The sequence below is a fragment of the Aulonocara stuartgranti genome (genome assembly GCF_965226115.1).
Source record: "Aulonocara stuartgranti genome assembly, chromosome: 14".
Lineage (NCBI taxonomy): Eukaryota > Metazoa > Chordata > Actinopteri > Cichliformes > Cichlidae > Aulonocara > Aulonocara stuartgranti.
Window position 1 is genome coordinate 26,334,001 of NC_138950.1, and position 15,307 is coordinate 26,349,307.

At 38.5% G+C, this 15,307-nt stretch overlaps 1 protein-coding gene across 3 annotated transcripts in view; it reads left to right on the forward strand.

Annotated features, from left to right (window-relative positions):
* LOC309688276 (uncharacterized protein) overlaps positions 1 to 12,176 on the forward strand; it is a 46,881-nt gene extending 34,705 nt beyond the window's left edge. Inside the window, exons 2-5 of one of the 3 annotated variants that reach the window (XM_082503875.1) lie at positions 3,963 to 4,041; positions 5,189 to 5,296; positions 11,509 to 11,589; positions 11,771 to 12,176. In XM_082503875.1, the coding sequence (XP_082360001.1) occupies positions 3,963 to 4,041; positions 5,189 to 5,296; positions 11,509 to 11,589; positions 11,771 to 11,859 (357 nt within the window). In that variant the 3' untranslated portion in view covers positions 11,860 to 12,176. Of the gene's footprint in view, positions 1 to 3,962; positions 4,042 to 5,184; positions 5,297 to 11,508; positions 11,590 to 11,770 lie in introns of those variants that run through there. The other 2 variants (XM_082503874.1, XR_014271031.1) reach the window with 2 other exon arrangements.
* Positions 12,177 to 15,307: the final 3,131 nt, after the last annotated feature.

Below are 15,307 nucleotides of genomic sequence, written 5' to 3' on the forward strand. Positions count from 1 at the left end.
ATGTATTCTGTATTCTGTAATGGAATACATTTTAAAAGTAACCTTCCCAACACTGCCCAAAATCGTTTAAACAGACCTTATTAACACATTTACATGCCACCTAGCTTAATCGTTTCCGACAATTAGGGACCCTGGAATGTACTTAATACATTTTTTGCACACTACTTCGTAGGTTTAAATCCATTATCTCCATCTGCTGGTAATGCAGCTTGTCCATGTGTGCACATTTCACGTTTTGGAGAGGCAAAGCGTGAAATGGACCAGTGTTGACAACTTAGCGACTTTGTCGCTATAGTTAGCAAGTTTTCAGACCCCCTTAGCGACTTTTTCCCTAAAAAGCGACAAATCTGATGACTTTTGCTGGTGTTATTAGGAAGACTTATGACCACTTTTTGACGTGAAAGCACATAAAGCTCTTATGCTCAACAAGCAGCAGGTGCTGCTGTGGGCACCTCGTCCATGCCAAAGTGTTCACAGGCAGCGGATCGTCCAGAGTGCCTGTTTTGGGTCACTTTTGCCAGTACCAAGCCTAGATAAAGGAGGAGGGTTGGAATTGTGACATTAAAAAAAAACAATAATTGCTAAAGGAATTTGTAGTTCTTCTTCTTTTCTTTTTCTTGCCTGTCCCATTTGGTTCTTTAGCCGTCAGAATTGTTGTCTGAAGACCAACAAGGATACCCAATGGATTTATTTTGCCAAATGGATCCTCGTGGCATTGCCGTATTGGTCCATTTGATCTTTGTTTTTATTATTTATTTTATTTTATTTTCAGTTGTTACAGACGGGACAGACATGAGTGAGGGATAGGAAAGGGAGAAAGAAAGAGGAAGGAAAAGAAAAACAGAAGGGGAGACGGACAGTGAGAAAGGGAAAAAAAAAATCTCCTGGATCACCTGTTGAGAGAGAAAGAATAGAAAACAAGCAAAAAAAAAACCCCAAAGCAACATACTAAACACAACACCATCGCATTAATCTAGCTAAGTGTAAACAGCAGTAAATACTAAATATTCAGTGTTGTTGTGCAGCACGCAGGACAGACAGCGCACAATGTGCTTTGAAGTAGCAGCCAAGAAGGGTGTAATTTAAGTCTACGAACAGTGAACACCCGTGTGCACACCTGTGTGGATCAGCGCGCTTGTATTCAAATGGTTTCCACATGTAATGGTCTGCAAGAGGATGTAGAGAGCCATAGCCCTGTCCCCCAGGGCATGAAGCAGGCATGGAGGAGATCCAGGCCCCAGACATCCAGAGGCCCCAGAGTGCGAGAGCCCAAGGAGGACCACTGAAGGGGCATCCATGCCACCCTCATGGGAAGGGCTGAGGATCCTAGGGCCAGCTCCCCCGCTGACCCCAGTAGGCACCCCCGTCCTCTGGTACCCACCAAGGCAAGGGAGCCCAGGCCCATCCAGACTGGGGCCTACGGCAGCACAGCACTGCCAGGCCCCACAGGACCCGGGTCAACCCACCCGACCCCACCGCAGAGGAAAGTGTACCCACCCCAACATTCAATCATCTCCCAGACTACACAAAACAACAGACACCCAGTTAAGTTTATTCTCCACCTCTCCTATGTCTCTCCCCCACCTGCAGAGTGGACTCCTGCAAGGATGGAACAACATCCCTGCCAGTTCAAGAGTCCCCCAGTTAGGCCCCGTGCACCCACCCGCCCACAACCTCGGCGACACACCGACGAGGACCGAAGCCCCCAAGGCCCAGCCAGAGCCCCAGCACGAGGCGAAGCACCCCCGAACCCCAAACCCCCACGCCTGCCCCGGATCCAATCAGGGGCAGCCAGGAATTTGTAGTTCTAAACATATTCTAAATGCATTTAGGGTGTTTTTTTACACTTTATGTCTCTTCCACAATGTTATTTCTCTCTCCTACAACGTAGGTTACAATTACACAAGTATGACCAATTATGCAAATTAGGCGATGATATCATTTAGCGACTTCTAACGACTTTTAGGACAACCAATAGTGATTTTCCTTACTGAGGAGTTGGCAACACTGAAATGGACACGGTGTCTATTACACGTTTTGCTGTGATACGTCAGCTGAGTTCTGCTCAGTTTAAATAAAATACCACAGAAAGTAAAGAGTGAGAGGACAGAGCCAAAGTTTTGGCACTGCACTCACAGCTTTGAGCTGTCCAGCTGAGCCAATTACGCACTTGTTCTGTTAACATTTCCCCCTCTCATTCCAAATAATAAACACTCCTAGCAACAACTATCAAAGACATAATGGGCTTAGAATAAGAAATGCCTTTCAGTCTCATATTTAGTGGAAATTGTAGTAAATAGTCTCTACAAACTGTTATATGTGCTTCATTTGATGGCGCAGGCAAGTTACTCTCATTGGCACAGACTGACTGATTGCAATGTGCTAGCAGCCTGTCTCCATTTGTAAATTAGCTGGTGATTAATTTTGAACCTTATCAATCTGTTTGAGAAGGGATGTTGTCAGTCTGAGTTGGACTAAGGTTTCCACCCACCGGGAGATTTGTGCAATTGCCTCACGACCAAAAGTTGCTCGCTGCAGCTACTTGCAAACTTTCACCAGACACAAAAAATCACTTACCAACCACCCTCTAACCCTGTAAAGTAGACTGTTTTCTTTTCTTAATTGTTTTTCATTTGGGAGGGTTTCAGGAAAGTACTTTGTTCTATTCTGATTTCTTTTTAGTCCCCTCATTTTTTAAAGTATTATTATTATTTATATGGATGCATGTACACACGTACACATTCTTCACCAACACTTCAATCCCAACACTGCCAAGAACCATCCACTATGGAAGAAGAGATAATGGAAAACGTAGGGGAAAAGTAGACTGTTTTTTAATTTAAATTTTTAAACTGACTTTTAAATTGAAAAATTTTCATTATTTCAAATTAAATATTGAGGTTTAATGGTACAGCTGGACAAATAACATGAAATGGAAGGAGGATTTAATTATGGCATGTTAAATGATTTAAAATGCTACATTAGTTCAGCAGCATAGCAGCACTGCGGTTCATAGATTATTTTTGCACGAAGGAAATTAAAAAAGAAATAAACCCTCTATTTTTTTCTCAAACTGCATTCAGAAGAATTCTATCTCGTATTAGCACAGTTATAATGAACTTGTTTAAATTATTAAATTATCGAACATGTTTGTTTACTGACAATCATTTTCCATTGCTTGGTTTAAATACAAAAAGAAATTGGATTTTTACAGAATATTTCTGTAAGGCCTTTTTGGCTCTTAAAAATTCATGCCTTGAGCTATCGCAAGAAAAAAAAACAGTCAGAAAAAGATAAAGTTTCCAAGAGAGTGGATAAGAGAGATAAGTGAATTGCAAAAGTATGTTCGGAGGTGTATACAGTGGATGCAATCCAGTCATAGCATTGTTTTAATGTCGGCAATACATGTCAAAACTTATCTCCGCTCTTTTTAATGTTCCCCTTGGTTGCCCTTTATACTCCTGTCAAATAATATATAGATAAAAAGAAAAAACTATTCTTTTCAATTTTTCAAATCAATTCATGTTGTGTAAGTATGAGTCATGATCAACAGCTGCATGTCTTTATTTTTTGTTTTTAATTCTTTTTGCCATTTGTCATGTAAAATGATACAGTTTCCAACTCATATTTGTGTGCCTCTGTCAGCCTGTCAAGCTATCATTTTTACAGCATGCTTGCACACAGTCACTGTAGCTACCTATATCATTTTCATGTGGTCAGATATGAGTTTCTCATAGGATGCTGAATGGTCTCGTAGAACTCTAGCTCTGATGCAAGCGCATGGTTTGAAGTTTGGCAAGATGATATGCAATTTGATTTGATACTGCAAGAAGGATCTGACTCCTTCAAAAGTTACTGGTCCAGAGGTCTAACAACATATAATATTGTAGCTCTCCTTAATTACATGTTTATCCAGTCATAATCAGATGCTAAGATTAAACTGGACCTTTTCTGCCCTTCAGCCCCTGCTCTTTCTTTTTCTGTCTCCGGCAAAGTATCCAGTCCAGCTGATGACACCCATCTTCAAAGAAAAAAAATCAGGTAACACTTACATTTAATTTTGTGTTGTATCAGACAGGCTTCTTAAAACTATTAGAAAAAATAATTGTTGTTTTCCTTCCAATAATCCAAAATGCATTCTCTTATCATTTCTGTCTGTAAAGCATTCTACAGACTTCCATACAAGCCACACACACACACGCACACACACAGACACACAAAGTATTTACGTAATGGTGTCTCATATGGCCCCCTTCAATTTACTGATGAGGCCAGAGAAGAACAGAAACCTTTCCAAATTTGAGTTTTAGCCAGGGGGAACATTTTTAATGTGCCATACTGAGCATTCTGACAAAGATGGACGAGTCCTCAAATCGAGGGTAGGGGGGGATAGATATTCAGTACACACACATGAAAGACAAACAAGTCATACAGTTTAGTCATTTTAATGTGTTGCGAGGCATTTTGATTCATTTAAGATGACCGCACTTTAGTACGTGTAGAGCATATAAATGTGGCTCTAACAACGTGCAGAACCGAGAACAGCATCTCAGTGAACTCATCTTTTTATTTATCTATTGGAATGATGAATTATTGTGAGAAGTGACCCTACTGCTATCACTGCCATCCCTCTGTTTAACACATAAGCCGGCTGTCACTCTAGAAATTACAACGTTTTTGTTTTTTGTTTTTGCATATTTTGGTGTCTCTTGGTTTTTAAATGAATATAAAATGTTCTTTGATATAACATATTTTTTTGGTATTAATGAGAAACTATAACATTCAAAAGCTGCAGATATGGACGTTGTTAACACGTAATTGGTTTAAGATTCAAAAGTTGAATGGTTTTTGATTGAAATAGTATGTTTCTGCCACAGTGATCATGAACATTTTACTGTCTTATTGCACATAAATGGTCAATCATATTTGTATAAACCAATTCAGCTGCAGTAACTGAAAACTCTCTTGTAGTCACGTGCAATTCAGTGGAATACTTAATAATGTACCTTTCAGCTGTGCTAAGAAAGAAAAAGTTGTTTTCATTGAAAGCTGCACGTCCTTCGTGTATGATCTTGGACGTTTTTTTTAGGTTGACGACTTAAATACTTGGAGGGGCTACTTTAGAAATGCACTTTTTTAAGGGAGTGATGTGTGTACCATTGTGACCATTCGTCTCGTGATAAGGCAGTCTGGAGAAGGATGCCCATGCCAGGAGGGAGGTCAAGGCACCAACTCATTCCTCTTCCTAGACACTTCCATTTATCAGGCCTGACTGCATGCATCACACACCCTCAAGGTAGGAATGTGTGTGTGTGTGTGTGTGTGGGGGGGGGGGGGGGGCAGAGGAAATGGTAAAAGACCAAGAGAGAGGGACGGACTTACATAACAGGGACACTTTTATGTTTACTTGGTGGATCTAGAATTTTGGCATGTTTTCAAACTTTAAATAGATTATATATTCAATATATATATATATATATATATATATATATATATATATATATATATATATATATATATATATATATATATATATATATATATATGTTTTTCTTTTTAATTCATCTGCATGTGGTGCTGGTGTCAGGGGCTGGGTCTATGACCCAGCGTTTTGAGTTATTTTGTATTTTTGAGTTTCTTATGTTAAGTTTGTGATTGTAAGTTTTTGTGTTATTCTTATTTAGGGTCTAATTGAGTTTTAGTTTAGCCATTATTTTCATTCAAGCCCCCTGGTTTGTGTCATGTTTCCTGTCCAATATGTCACGTGTTTCATGTCTGTGTTGTCTCCACGTTGTCAAGCTCAGGTGTCATGTCTATGTCTCTCCATGCTTCCTGTTTTATTTTGAAAGTCGTGTCTCCATGTTTAATGTATTCAGTTTTGCTTTCCCTGTAGCGTCGTGTTCATTTGTGTCAGCTGCGTCTCCCCAGGTGTTTCCACTTCCCTCATTACCCTCTTATGTATTTAAGTCCTCTGTCTCTTTCCTTTTTTCTTGTTGGGTTGTCTGTTTGTGTTCATTTCAAGTCACGCCAAGTCAGAGGTTTTGCTTCCCACTGTTCAGGTTCATGTTCATTTTTGGTTTATTTCATAGTTACGTTGTTGCATGTTCCTGTTCAGTTCCATAGTTTTCCAAGCCTTAGTTTTCATAGTTAGTCATAGTTTTTCGAGTTTAGGTTTCAATTTAGTTTCACCCTTGTTTGCCTCGCCTTGTTTATCTGTTTTTTGTATCAGCTGCAATATCAGCTGGGTCCGTTTCATAAATACCCCAGCATTCCCCACCATGACAGCTGGAGCCTCTCCCAGCTGCCACAGGGCAAAAGGTGGGGTACACCCCGAACAGATCGTAATTGTGTCACAGGACACAGAGAAACAACAGTTCACACTCACATTCACACCTGTGAGAAATGTAGAATGACCAGTTAATCTAACCTCACTAGCTGTATGTCTTTCCACTGTGGGATGAAGCTCGAGTACCTGGAAAGAACCCATGCAGACACAAAGAGAAAATGGCAACTAACTTAAACCAATGACCTTCTTCCTATTCCAAATTTGGACTGTATAAGCAATAAATACATTCAAAATATAAATAGTTTGTATAAATATTAAAAACTTAGTGTGTTGGTGTAAAGGACTGCTAGCTTGACTTCAACTACTGTATTAATGCTTCAGTGCAGCATGTCTTTATTAGGAGTTTGAGCCCATTTCCTATTGATGGATTTCTGGCTTACAACATATGAGAGAGACCAAAGTAGCTTCTCCAAAACATGTAGGTTGTAGCATTGCATAAATAATGTTAAATTAGCAATACAGTAGGCACAAAAATATAACGATGTAATATCTGAGATGGCCAGAAACAGGAGGTGCATGACCTGACATTTGCCTGTGTCAACTATTTAGTATCTACAGACTAAAGGTGAATTTTTTTTTATCTATATTATGTTTGTTAATATAAACTTATTGATTATCAGGTATTCATGGTAAACTATTAATTCCATGTTTACATGCTTTTTATAAATGCTAAAGTCAGCTGTAGTCACAAGGCAACCAACATTGAGCTAAAATGAACTATCCCAACACAGGAAAAAAGAACTTTTCGCTGTTTACCTTTCTTGAGTTTAACTATTCTACTAAAGTGTGAATGCACCTATTATATAAAATCTGTCAGTACGTATCATTCTAGACATCATCAAGGCAGAAATACCTTTTTTGTTGCTTGAGAGGACAACTGTCAATTCAATTGCATTTTTCACCTCAAGAAAATTATTTCATACAATAACAGTTTACTTCAAATGGACTCAGCAACATTTGGTACATTAACTTAAACTAACCTGTTCCAACCTTTAAAGAAACAAAATTAATTTTCATGTCTGTCATACAGAATTTCCATCAAAGCACATTCACTGCTGAAGTGGAATCAAATCAGCTTGAAGATGAGAGCATCACAGTGAACAATTAAATCCTGTCACGTCTTTTGCATATTTAACTGTCTTATTTGTAAATGTACAAAAACTGACACACACACACACACACACACACACACACACACACACACACAAAGAGAGAGATCATTGAGTGTAACATATAAGCAATTAAATCCTTGACATGGAACATCTTGAGGTGTCTTTCACAGTTGCTTACATTCTGATAATTGAACCTGCAATTCTGGGAGACATGTCTGGAGACAGATCAGATCTTTTCAATTGCAACAGCTTTGTGATTCCCCCCCCCCCCTCATTTTTTTAAAACATCAGCCATATATGCTGCATAGAGGCAGCCAGGCCTGAACCCATGACAGCAGCACAGTTGGTTGAGCACCTCAACCGTCAAGCTGTCAGTTTGATGTCTGAATTACTGTGCGCACACATCTGTATTTGTCAAACGGCAGGTAATCTCAACATCTGTATCTGTAGCTGGCCACAGCTGACTAGAAAAATGCATTGTAAAATGACATACTATGCAATGGAATTTATTTCTTTATTTTTTGTTTTGTCAAAACACTCTGTGTCTAGTAGCCTGATATAGCAGCTGTCTGATTTTTAGCCACAGTAATCCATGGCTTCTTGGATTGGAATGGTGACTCGCTGGATTATGCCTTAACAGCTCTAATGAATACCGGATTTAAATGACAGCTTTGCCTTCATTTGACGGTAATTTAATGTGATAGATGAAAAAGAGATAGACCGCACAGAGGAGTAAAGGACGACATGCGAAGCGTTGGTGTGACAAAGGAGGATGCTGGGGATAGAGTGAGATGGAGGCAGATGATTTAGGCGACCCCTAAAAAGAACACTTGAATCAAAGCATTGATCTGTGACAGAAAACATTATACATAAATCTAGAGAGCTACTCTATTTATTATTTGTTTGGCCTCTATTGCCACAAGTTCTAATTACGGGACTTCTGGTGAATCAAATTCTGCTTTCCTGACACTTTGAGTGATGGAACTATGAATTGCTTGAGCACCAAACACAAAATGATCATCTCAATAAAACTTAGCATTTTTTTAAATGTCCGCACTGATAAATAAATCATTGTTAGATGAATTGAATAAAACTTGGTTTACACAGTAGTTTACTTTGTACTACTGTTCTTCTTTCTTCTTCATTGACTTGTGGCCACAAACATCACTGGAAATGTAAGAATGCAATTTCAGCAGCCAATAAAATAGATGGAACTGTATCTCTTTCCACCAATATGTCAAGTTACTGTCACCTAACTGTCACCAACTAACCTTTGTCTAATTTGGGTAGCAATTTGAACATTGTGCAAACAGCAAAACATAACTCATTCCTCCTCCATACCCAATGCAAGTCAATGTACAGCTAAAGGACTTTCATCCAAGTAGAAAACTTTGTCCAGATACTTTTGAGCTTCTGAAACTGGGGGATACAGTACTCTGCAAAAGTCTTGAGCCATCCCTTTTGTTTTCTTCAAATCTGGCTTCCCAGGAACCAGATTTCATTGTAATTTTTTTAAAAGGGTGTCTTGAGTAGTAGTTCTCCAGTCTTTCTGAAGGTCTCGCAGAGTATTAGCAACTTTCTTACACTATGCGCCTCATCACTTGGCCAACCCGCTCTGTAATTTTACAAGGTCTATTTGGCTGAGTTGATTAGTAAATGCTTCAACTTAACAATAATACTACTTAGAGTTGATTGTCAAATATCTAGGAGGGAAAAAAACCATCATAAACTGACTTGTTGCAATGGTGCCATCCTATTACAGCGCCATGCTTCAGTCGGCTCTTTAGGCTCTTTCACAGATGTTTCTAAAGGCAGATGCTTGATTTTTATCCACCTGTGGCAACTGTATTAAAAACGCCTCTATTCAAAGATTAAGAATTGTGGCCCAATACTTTTGCCAGTATAGTTCATTTCTTCAGCCAACAAATCTTGTATCTGTCTCCTGATACAGAATGCCTGTATGTGATATGTTAAGATGCAGCGCCTATCACCACAAATACTGACTGCAAGCTTCTGCAATTAAAAGTCCAACTGACCCTTGACAGTATTCTCAAGCACACTTGGAATATTGTGTTTCATGACTGCATTCTATTATCAAGGGATGTATTGTTGTTATAAGTTGGAAATGTGTCCATGCTTTATGTATTTCCTAAACACTTGATGGGAGAAGTTTGTTAAACCCTTTGAACTAAAACTAAATTGCGCACTTTAATAACATCCCGATTGTCTCATTTAAAATCCATTTGTGGATGTGTATAGAGGCAAAACTACAAAAACAAAAAAGTGTCTTTATCCAAAAACTTTTGTGAAATGTAGATGTACAGAGTAAGTACAAAATTTCTGAACAGCAGTTGGATAGACGGCTGAACAAATGAAAATTAATGTATTTCTTTTCTGCCCCTCATCCCCCTTTAACCCTTATTTGATAGACAGTCATGAAAATTGATGAAAAATAGGTGTTTGGAAGTTTAAATTTGTAACTGAAATATAGCAAAAGTGCTTGACCTGATATTTTCCATGACAATTGTGTGGGCTTGATCTCCTTTCACTTAGAAAATGGTTAAATGGGAGCTGTAAGATTAGTAAATTACATCGATGATATGCTTCTCTAAATTGCACCTATATTATGTCTGCACGTGCTTTCGGGTAGATTGAGAGCTCTTCTGTTTAAGAGTCACTTTTCAGGAGTAGCTCTGCTCTTGTGTCTGCATGATAAGAGCTTGGTGGCAATGACTGTTCCAATTCAAATTTCATAATTTGCAATGTCAGTCACACATTATCCATTCAGCTCTGAACAATCTGGATGGGAGAAGAGGCAGCACATCCAAAAGCCTCTTGTGGTAATTCTACAGATACAAAAATCAGGTACACTTGCAAAAATATCCCCAAATAGGAGAACCAGTTGAGAACGGATGGTCTAGTAAAAGGGTAAATGGAAACAGAATGCAATGATATGCTGTTGCTTTTACATCTTTCTTGCCAACAAAGATGCCCACCACTTTGCCATTTAATAAAAGCACAACAGCACTGTTGTAGTGACAATCTGGGGTGACTGAAATAGGTACCTCTGGTTCAGAGAACACAGCCTTTATTTTATTGTGAGAAATGATCAGTTCAGTCAGTTTTACCTACATTACACACAGACAGCAAAGAATTGTTATGGATCACTTTGGTTTGTCAATGCCTTTGTTCTGTTAACAAACAAACACACACACACACGCGCACACACACACACACACACACACACACACACACACACACACACACACACACACACACACACACACACACACACCTAGATCTATCTATCTATCTATCTATCTATCTATCTATCTATCTATCTATCTATCTATCTATCTATCTATCTGTATAGAGATATGGATATATATCTATAGAGATATGGATATATATCTATAGAGATATGGATATATATCTATAGAGATATGGATATATATCTATAGAGATAGATCTATATATATAGATATATAGATTTCATAGCTGAGGTGCTGTCATTCTCAGTCACTTCCCCTTTGTTCTGAAACACATTGACTGTGAAATATTTAGTAGTGAGGATTCACTGAATTCACTAGAATTCACTTAGCACCTGCGAGCGACGCATTCTTTCACACAAGTTTGTAGAAGCAGTCTGCATGCCTAGGTGCTTGGTTTTCTTTCAGAATATTTGTATTCAATCATTTCCATAGATGAGTGAATACTTATGGCAATATCAAATTATTCTGTTACTTTACAACTGTGAAATCTGTTTAAATATCTGCACTTTGAGTGTATGTTTTTGAAACATGTGTCCAGGGGCAGAAGTTGAATATAATGATTGTGTAATCCACATCCTCACTGCTATGGCACTGATAAAACACAAGCACACACAGATAACCACAACACAATCTGCTTGGACTCCCACTGACACCTCTGGGCTTGATCACCTGCACTCAACAACATCCGATAATAATAACACCCAGTCAATATTCTTTCCCTTCCCCCAAGTGTGTGTTTGTGTGTGTGTGCTTTCTCTTATCCCTGTTATTTTTTCAGTCCCTCAGTTATTGGGAGGACAAACATACGGAGGGCAGAATTACCATGGAGCATGCATGCCTAGCCAAAGGCCCAACAGAGGTATTAGCCCGATAGGATCTGTAGTCTTCCATCACACACAAACAACTACACACACACTGACACTTGCACGTAACGCTGCATGAACAAGCAGGCGCAAACAAATGCATGCACGCAAATACACACAAATGCATGTGTACACACATACAATGACTGATTGTTCTTCTCTTATCTGATGTTTCAGCCAATGGTTTATTTCCATTCTTTGGCCAGGGAATTGTCTCAGGAACACTTGCAGTGAGAAAACTCATTCCGATGATCTGGATCAGATAGAGGCACTTCCATCGGCCACAGACAATTCCGGCTTGGAATGACGACAGAACTTTAAAGAGAGAGAGAGGGAGGGAGAGACTGCCTCAAGACAAGATGTACCACAGATGATAAAACAAGGGGAGTTGATATCTACTCAGTGGTCTGCCAGACAGATAAATACTTTGCTCTGTGTGTGTGTGTGTCCCTTGAATGAATATGCACAATCCAAGCTGTTTACATTCACCTCCATCAAACAGGTAAAGCTGTGTGGTTATATATACACATTTCTCCTTTTGTCATGTGGTGCTGTAAATTGCTCTGTGCCTCTCATAAATCCATGCAAGACCACTTGAAGGGGAAATGTTTTCTGTTTTCTCTGGTATCACTTTGACTTTTGAGGAAATTGGTTTGCAAAGAAGACATGTATCAAAAAAGATCTATCTATCTATTTCATGTCTGAGGAATAATTTTTTTCTCTTCACATCTCTTTTGTATGTAAGTAGGCTCCAATATTCAACTTTAATGCCATACTCATGTATTTAAGCATGCGACATGCATAGCAAGCAAATATGCCAGTCAGACTCAAAGTCAATTTTAAATTTACAGCCATTTTAAAACAAAACGTAGCATAAAAAGTTTGGAATGCTGCTGTGAAAGTCTATTGATAAAAGAGAAACATCATTGCTCTGAATTTTGATGTAGCCATCTGCCAAACAGTTTACTTATCCTGTGTTTGCTGAGAAATAGAGGAGGTGTGGGCAAACATTTACAGCAGCTGTTCTTTCTCTGATAAAGACAAAGCAAGTAAACACAGGTGTAATCTTGGATACAAATTAGAAGACCTAAGTTTGTGATCCATGTCCACAATAGATGTTTCTCCCTTATTACAGCTGGTTAACCCTTTGGCAAGAAAGAGTTTGGCTCCCAAATAACGTGTGAAAATAAATGTAAACACCAAAAAAAAAAAAAAAGAAAATCAGCAAAACACACTCAAGTAACAATGCATGCAATGATGACTGACTGAAATCATTCTATATTATTTCATGGTAGTTGTGTGTGCGTATATATAGTGATATAGGTTCTATATTAGAGAAGACATTTTTGTGGGGAAAAATAATTTCTGGAAGCATCTGGAAGTTTCATTAATAGGGGGATCTCCAATATGGTGATGTTTTTACAATGTTGGGTAAAACAAATGTAAATATAAGAATATTAAAGAAATATTTTTACAATAAAATAAGGTATTATGGGGATATGTTTTGCAGAAATATCTGCACATTCTTCTAGCAACTCCTTCTAGAAATTATTCACTTATTCTTTGCCATAAGCAGTTCCACGTAGGAAACTATTTCCCTGATTTTAGAGTAAACTCTCCCTTCAAGGTCTTTGTCCAAAGAATGAAAAAGAGATGAAGGAAATGTTAGCTCAAGACATATGAGGAGTTTCACATTCTTTCACATATTTGCCATTCTTGCCTTGTCATTTCTACTGGGAATCAGTCGTCATGAGTTCAGCTTGTTAATAAATGTCTAAACTCACCATCGATTTGAGAGTCTGAATCACCCTTCAGCCTGTAGCAGAATCATCATCCCTCCAATCTCCCTTTACTGTCTTGGTGTAAATCATCATAAACTACACAACCATTGTAAATGTCATTCTATAAATATCATCCATATGTTGCTATGCTATTTGGATTATAAAGCCCCATGGGGCAAATTGGTGAATTGTGACAGTGGGGTATCTAAACTGAAATTGAACAGTGATGTAATCAGGATGGCTCAGTTTACAAAATGTCCACATCGCCAGATAATCTGGGCTGACAATCACAGCCTAGCGTCTGATCAAGATTTCTCCTACAGCAGGATGAGCGCAGTATCAGATCCACTTCATTCAAGAAGGGGAGCTAAAGGGAATGAGATGGTGAAATGCACTGCGATACCAAATATAATTAGATTGTGCATAAAATGATAAATAAGTATGAGGTGTTTTACAGGCATATTTTTTAGCAGTGTTTTTTCCCTTCTTTCTCTCTTCTTAATTGCATCAGATTAGAATTATTCAGGGCACGGTAGCACTAAATAAAGCACTATGAGTACTTATTTATACGAAAGCTACTTCTTAGTTGCTAGAATAGTGAATGCCATTTTCCAGCATATGACAGCCTTGTTTGAAATATCAAAGTGAAATAAAAAAGTAATAACTTGTCAGGTTTGCTAAGAGGCGTAAAGAGAGCATCAGGCTATTTGTACAGATATGAGTAAAAACCAAGGCAGCCAGGGAGTGTGATCCACTTTAATTAATAGCTCTCCATCTTTGGAGGATGGCCCAAAATTAGACAAAACCACATACTGCTCCCATTGTCCCTGCTGTCACTGTCAGAGAAATAATTTGGAGTCTAGCCACAGACCAAAAGGGAGTGTGTGTGTAAGGGATTTAGAGGCACTGTAAATGGGTAATATTATAAGCATGATGGTGGTTATTGGGGTATATCTTATTGAAACAGAACACCAATGCCATTGTTCTAAATTATTTTAATCTTCATTCCAGTATTGATGAGACATAAACTTGCTAAGAATGCACAAGGTTTCAGTTATATGTGTACATTAACATCCTACAATAAACCAGAAGACACTGAATAACACTTCATGTTTTAAATGTATCTGTAGTCTAAGAGCTCTACTGTGCAGCTGTCATAGCAGAAATAAACAGCAGCAGCAAGAGTGCACTGAACAGTAAAATAAATATAAATTGGGAAAATATTCTTCTTTCCACTCTGTGTGCCTATGTGATGATCGTGGATTCACAAGATTCGCAAACGTCTGTAGAATTACTCTCGTCTTATTTGCAGGACCAGCAGTGCATTTACCATTTAATTTTTATCATCCTTACAGATCTCTTATCACCTGTTTTTCTGATAATGTCTCTGATTAGAGTAGGCGGGTCAAATCACGCATCAAACACCCCCTTTTATGTGAGTGCACACAGGGCCTTAAGCATAAGGCCTGGGTTTATAAAGAAACCCATCGTGACCGTGATACTAGTTATCTATGACTAGTATCTGTGCCATACAGTAGAGCCCACATGGAGAACCTACACACAGTTCTAACCCAGTGGCTTGGTGAACAAGTCCCTGTGCTTACCTGAAACTGCAGGGTGCAAAGCTTTATAGTTAATTCACATTAGTATGACCTAGCAGACCTTTATATAGTCAAATATGTGGAAAGTCAAGCTGTCACTGAGTCATTTTGCCACCCCCAGAAGCTGAATCAAAAGTATGAACAACACTAAAACATAGTGGTTAAGATTAAGAAAACAGCAGCTTTTTGCCTTCATATAGAATCAAAAAATTTATCCAAATATAATTAATGATCAGAAATAGGGAACTGCTTAACTTTGTCATGGTCTGTTTATGAACATTGCACTTCATGGTAGAAAAACAGCATGTGATATTCTACCTCCGTGACAATCC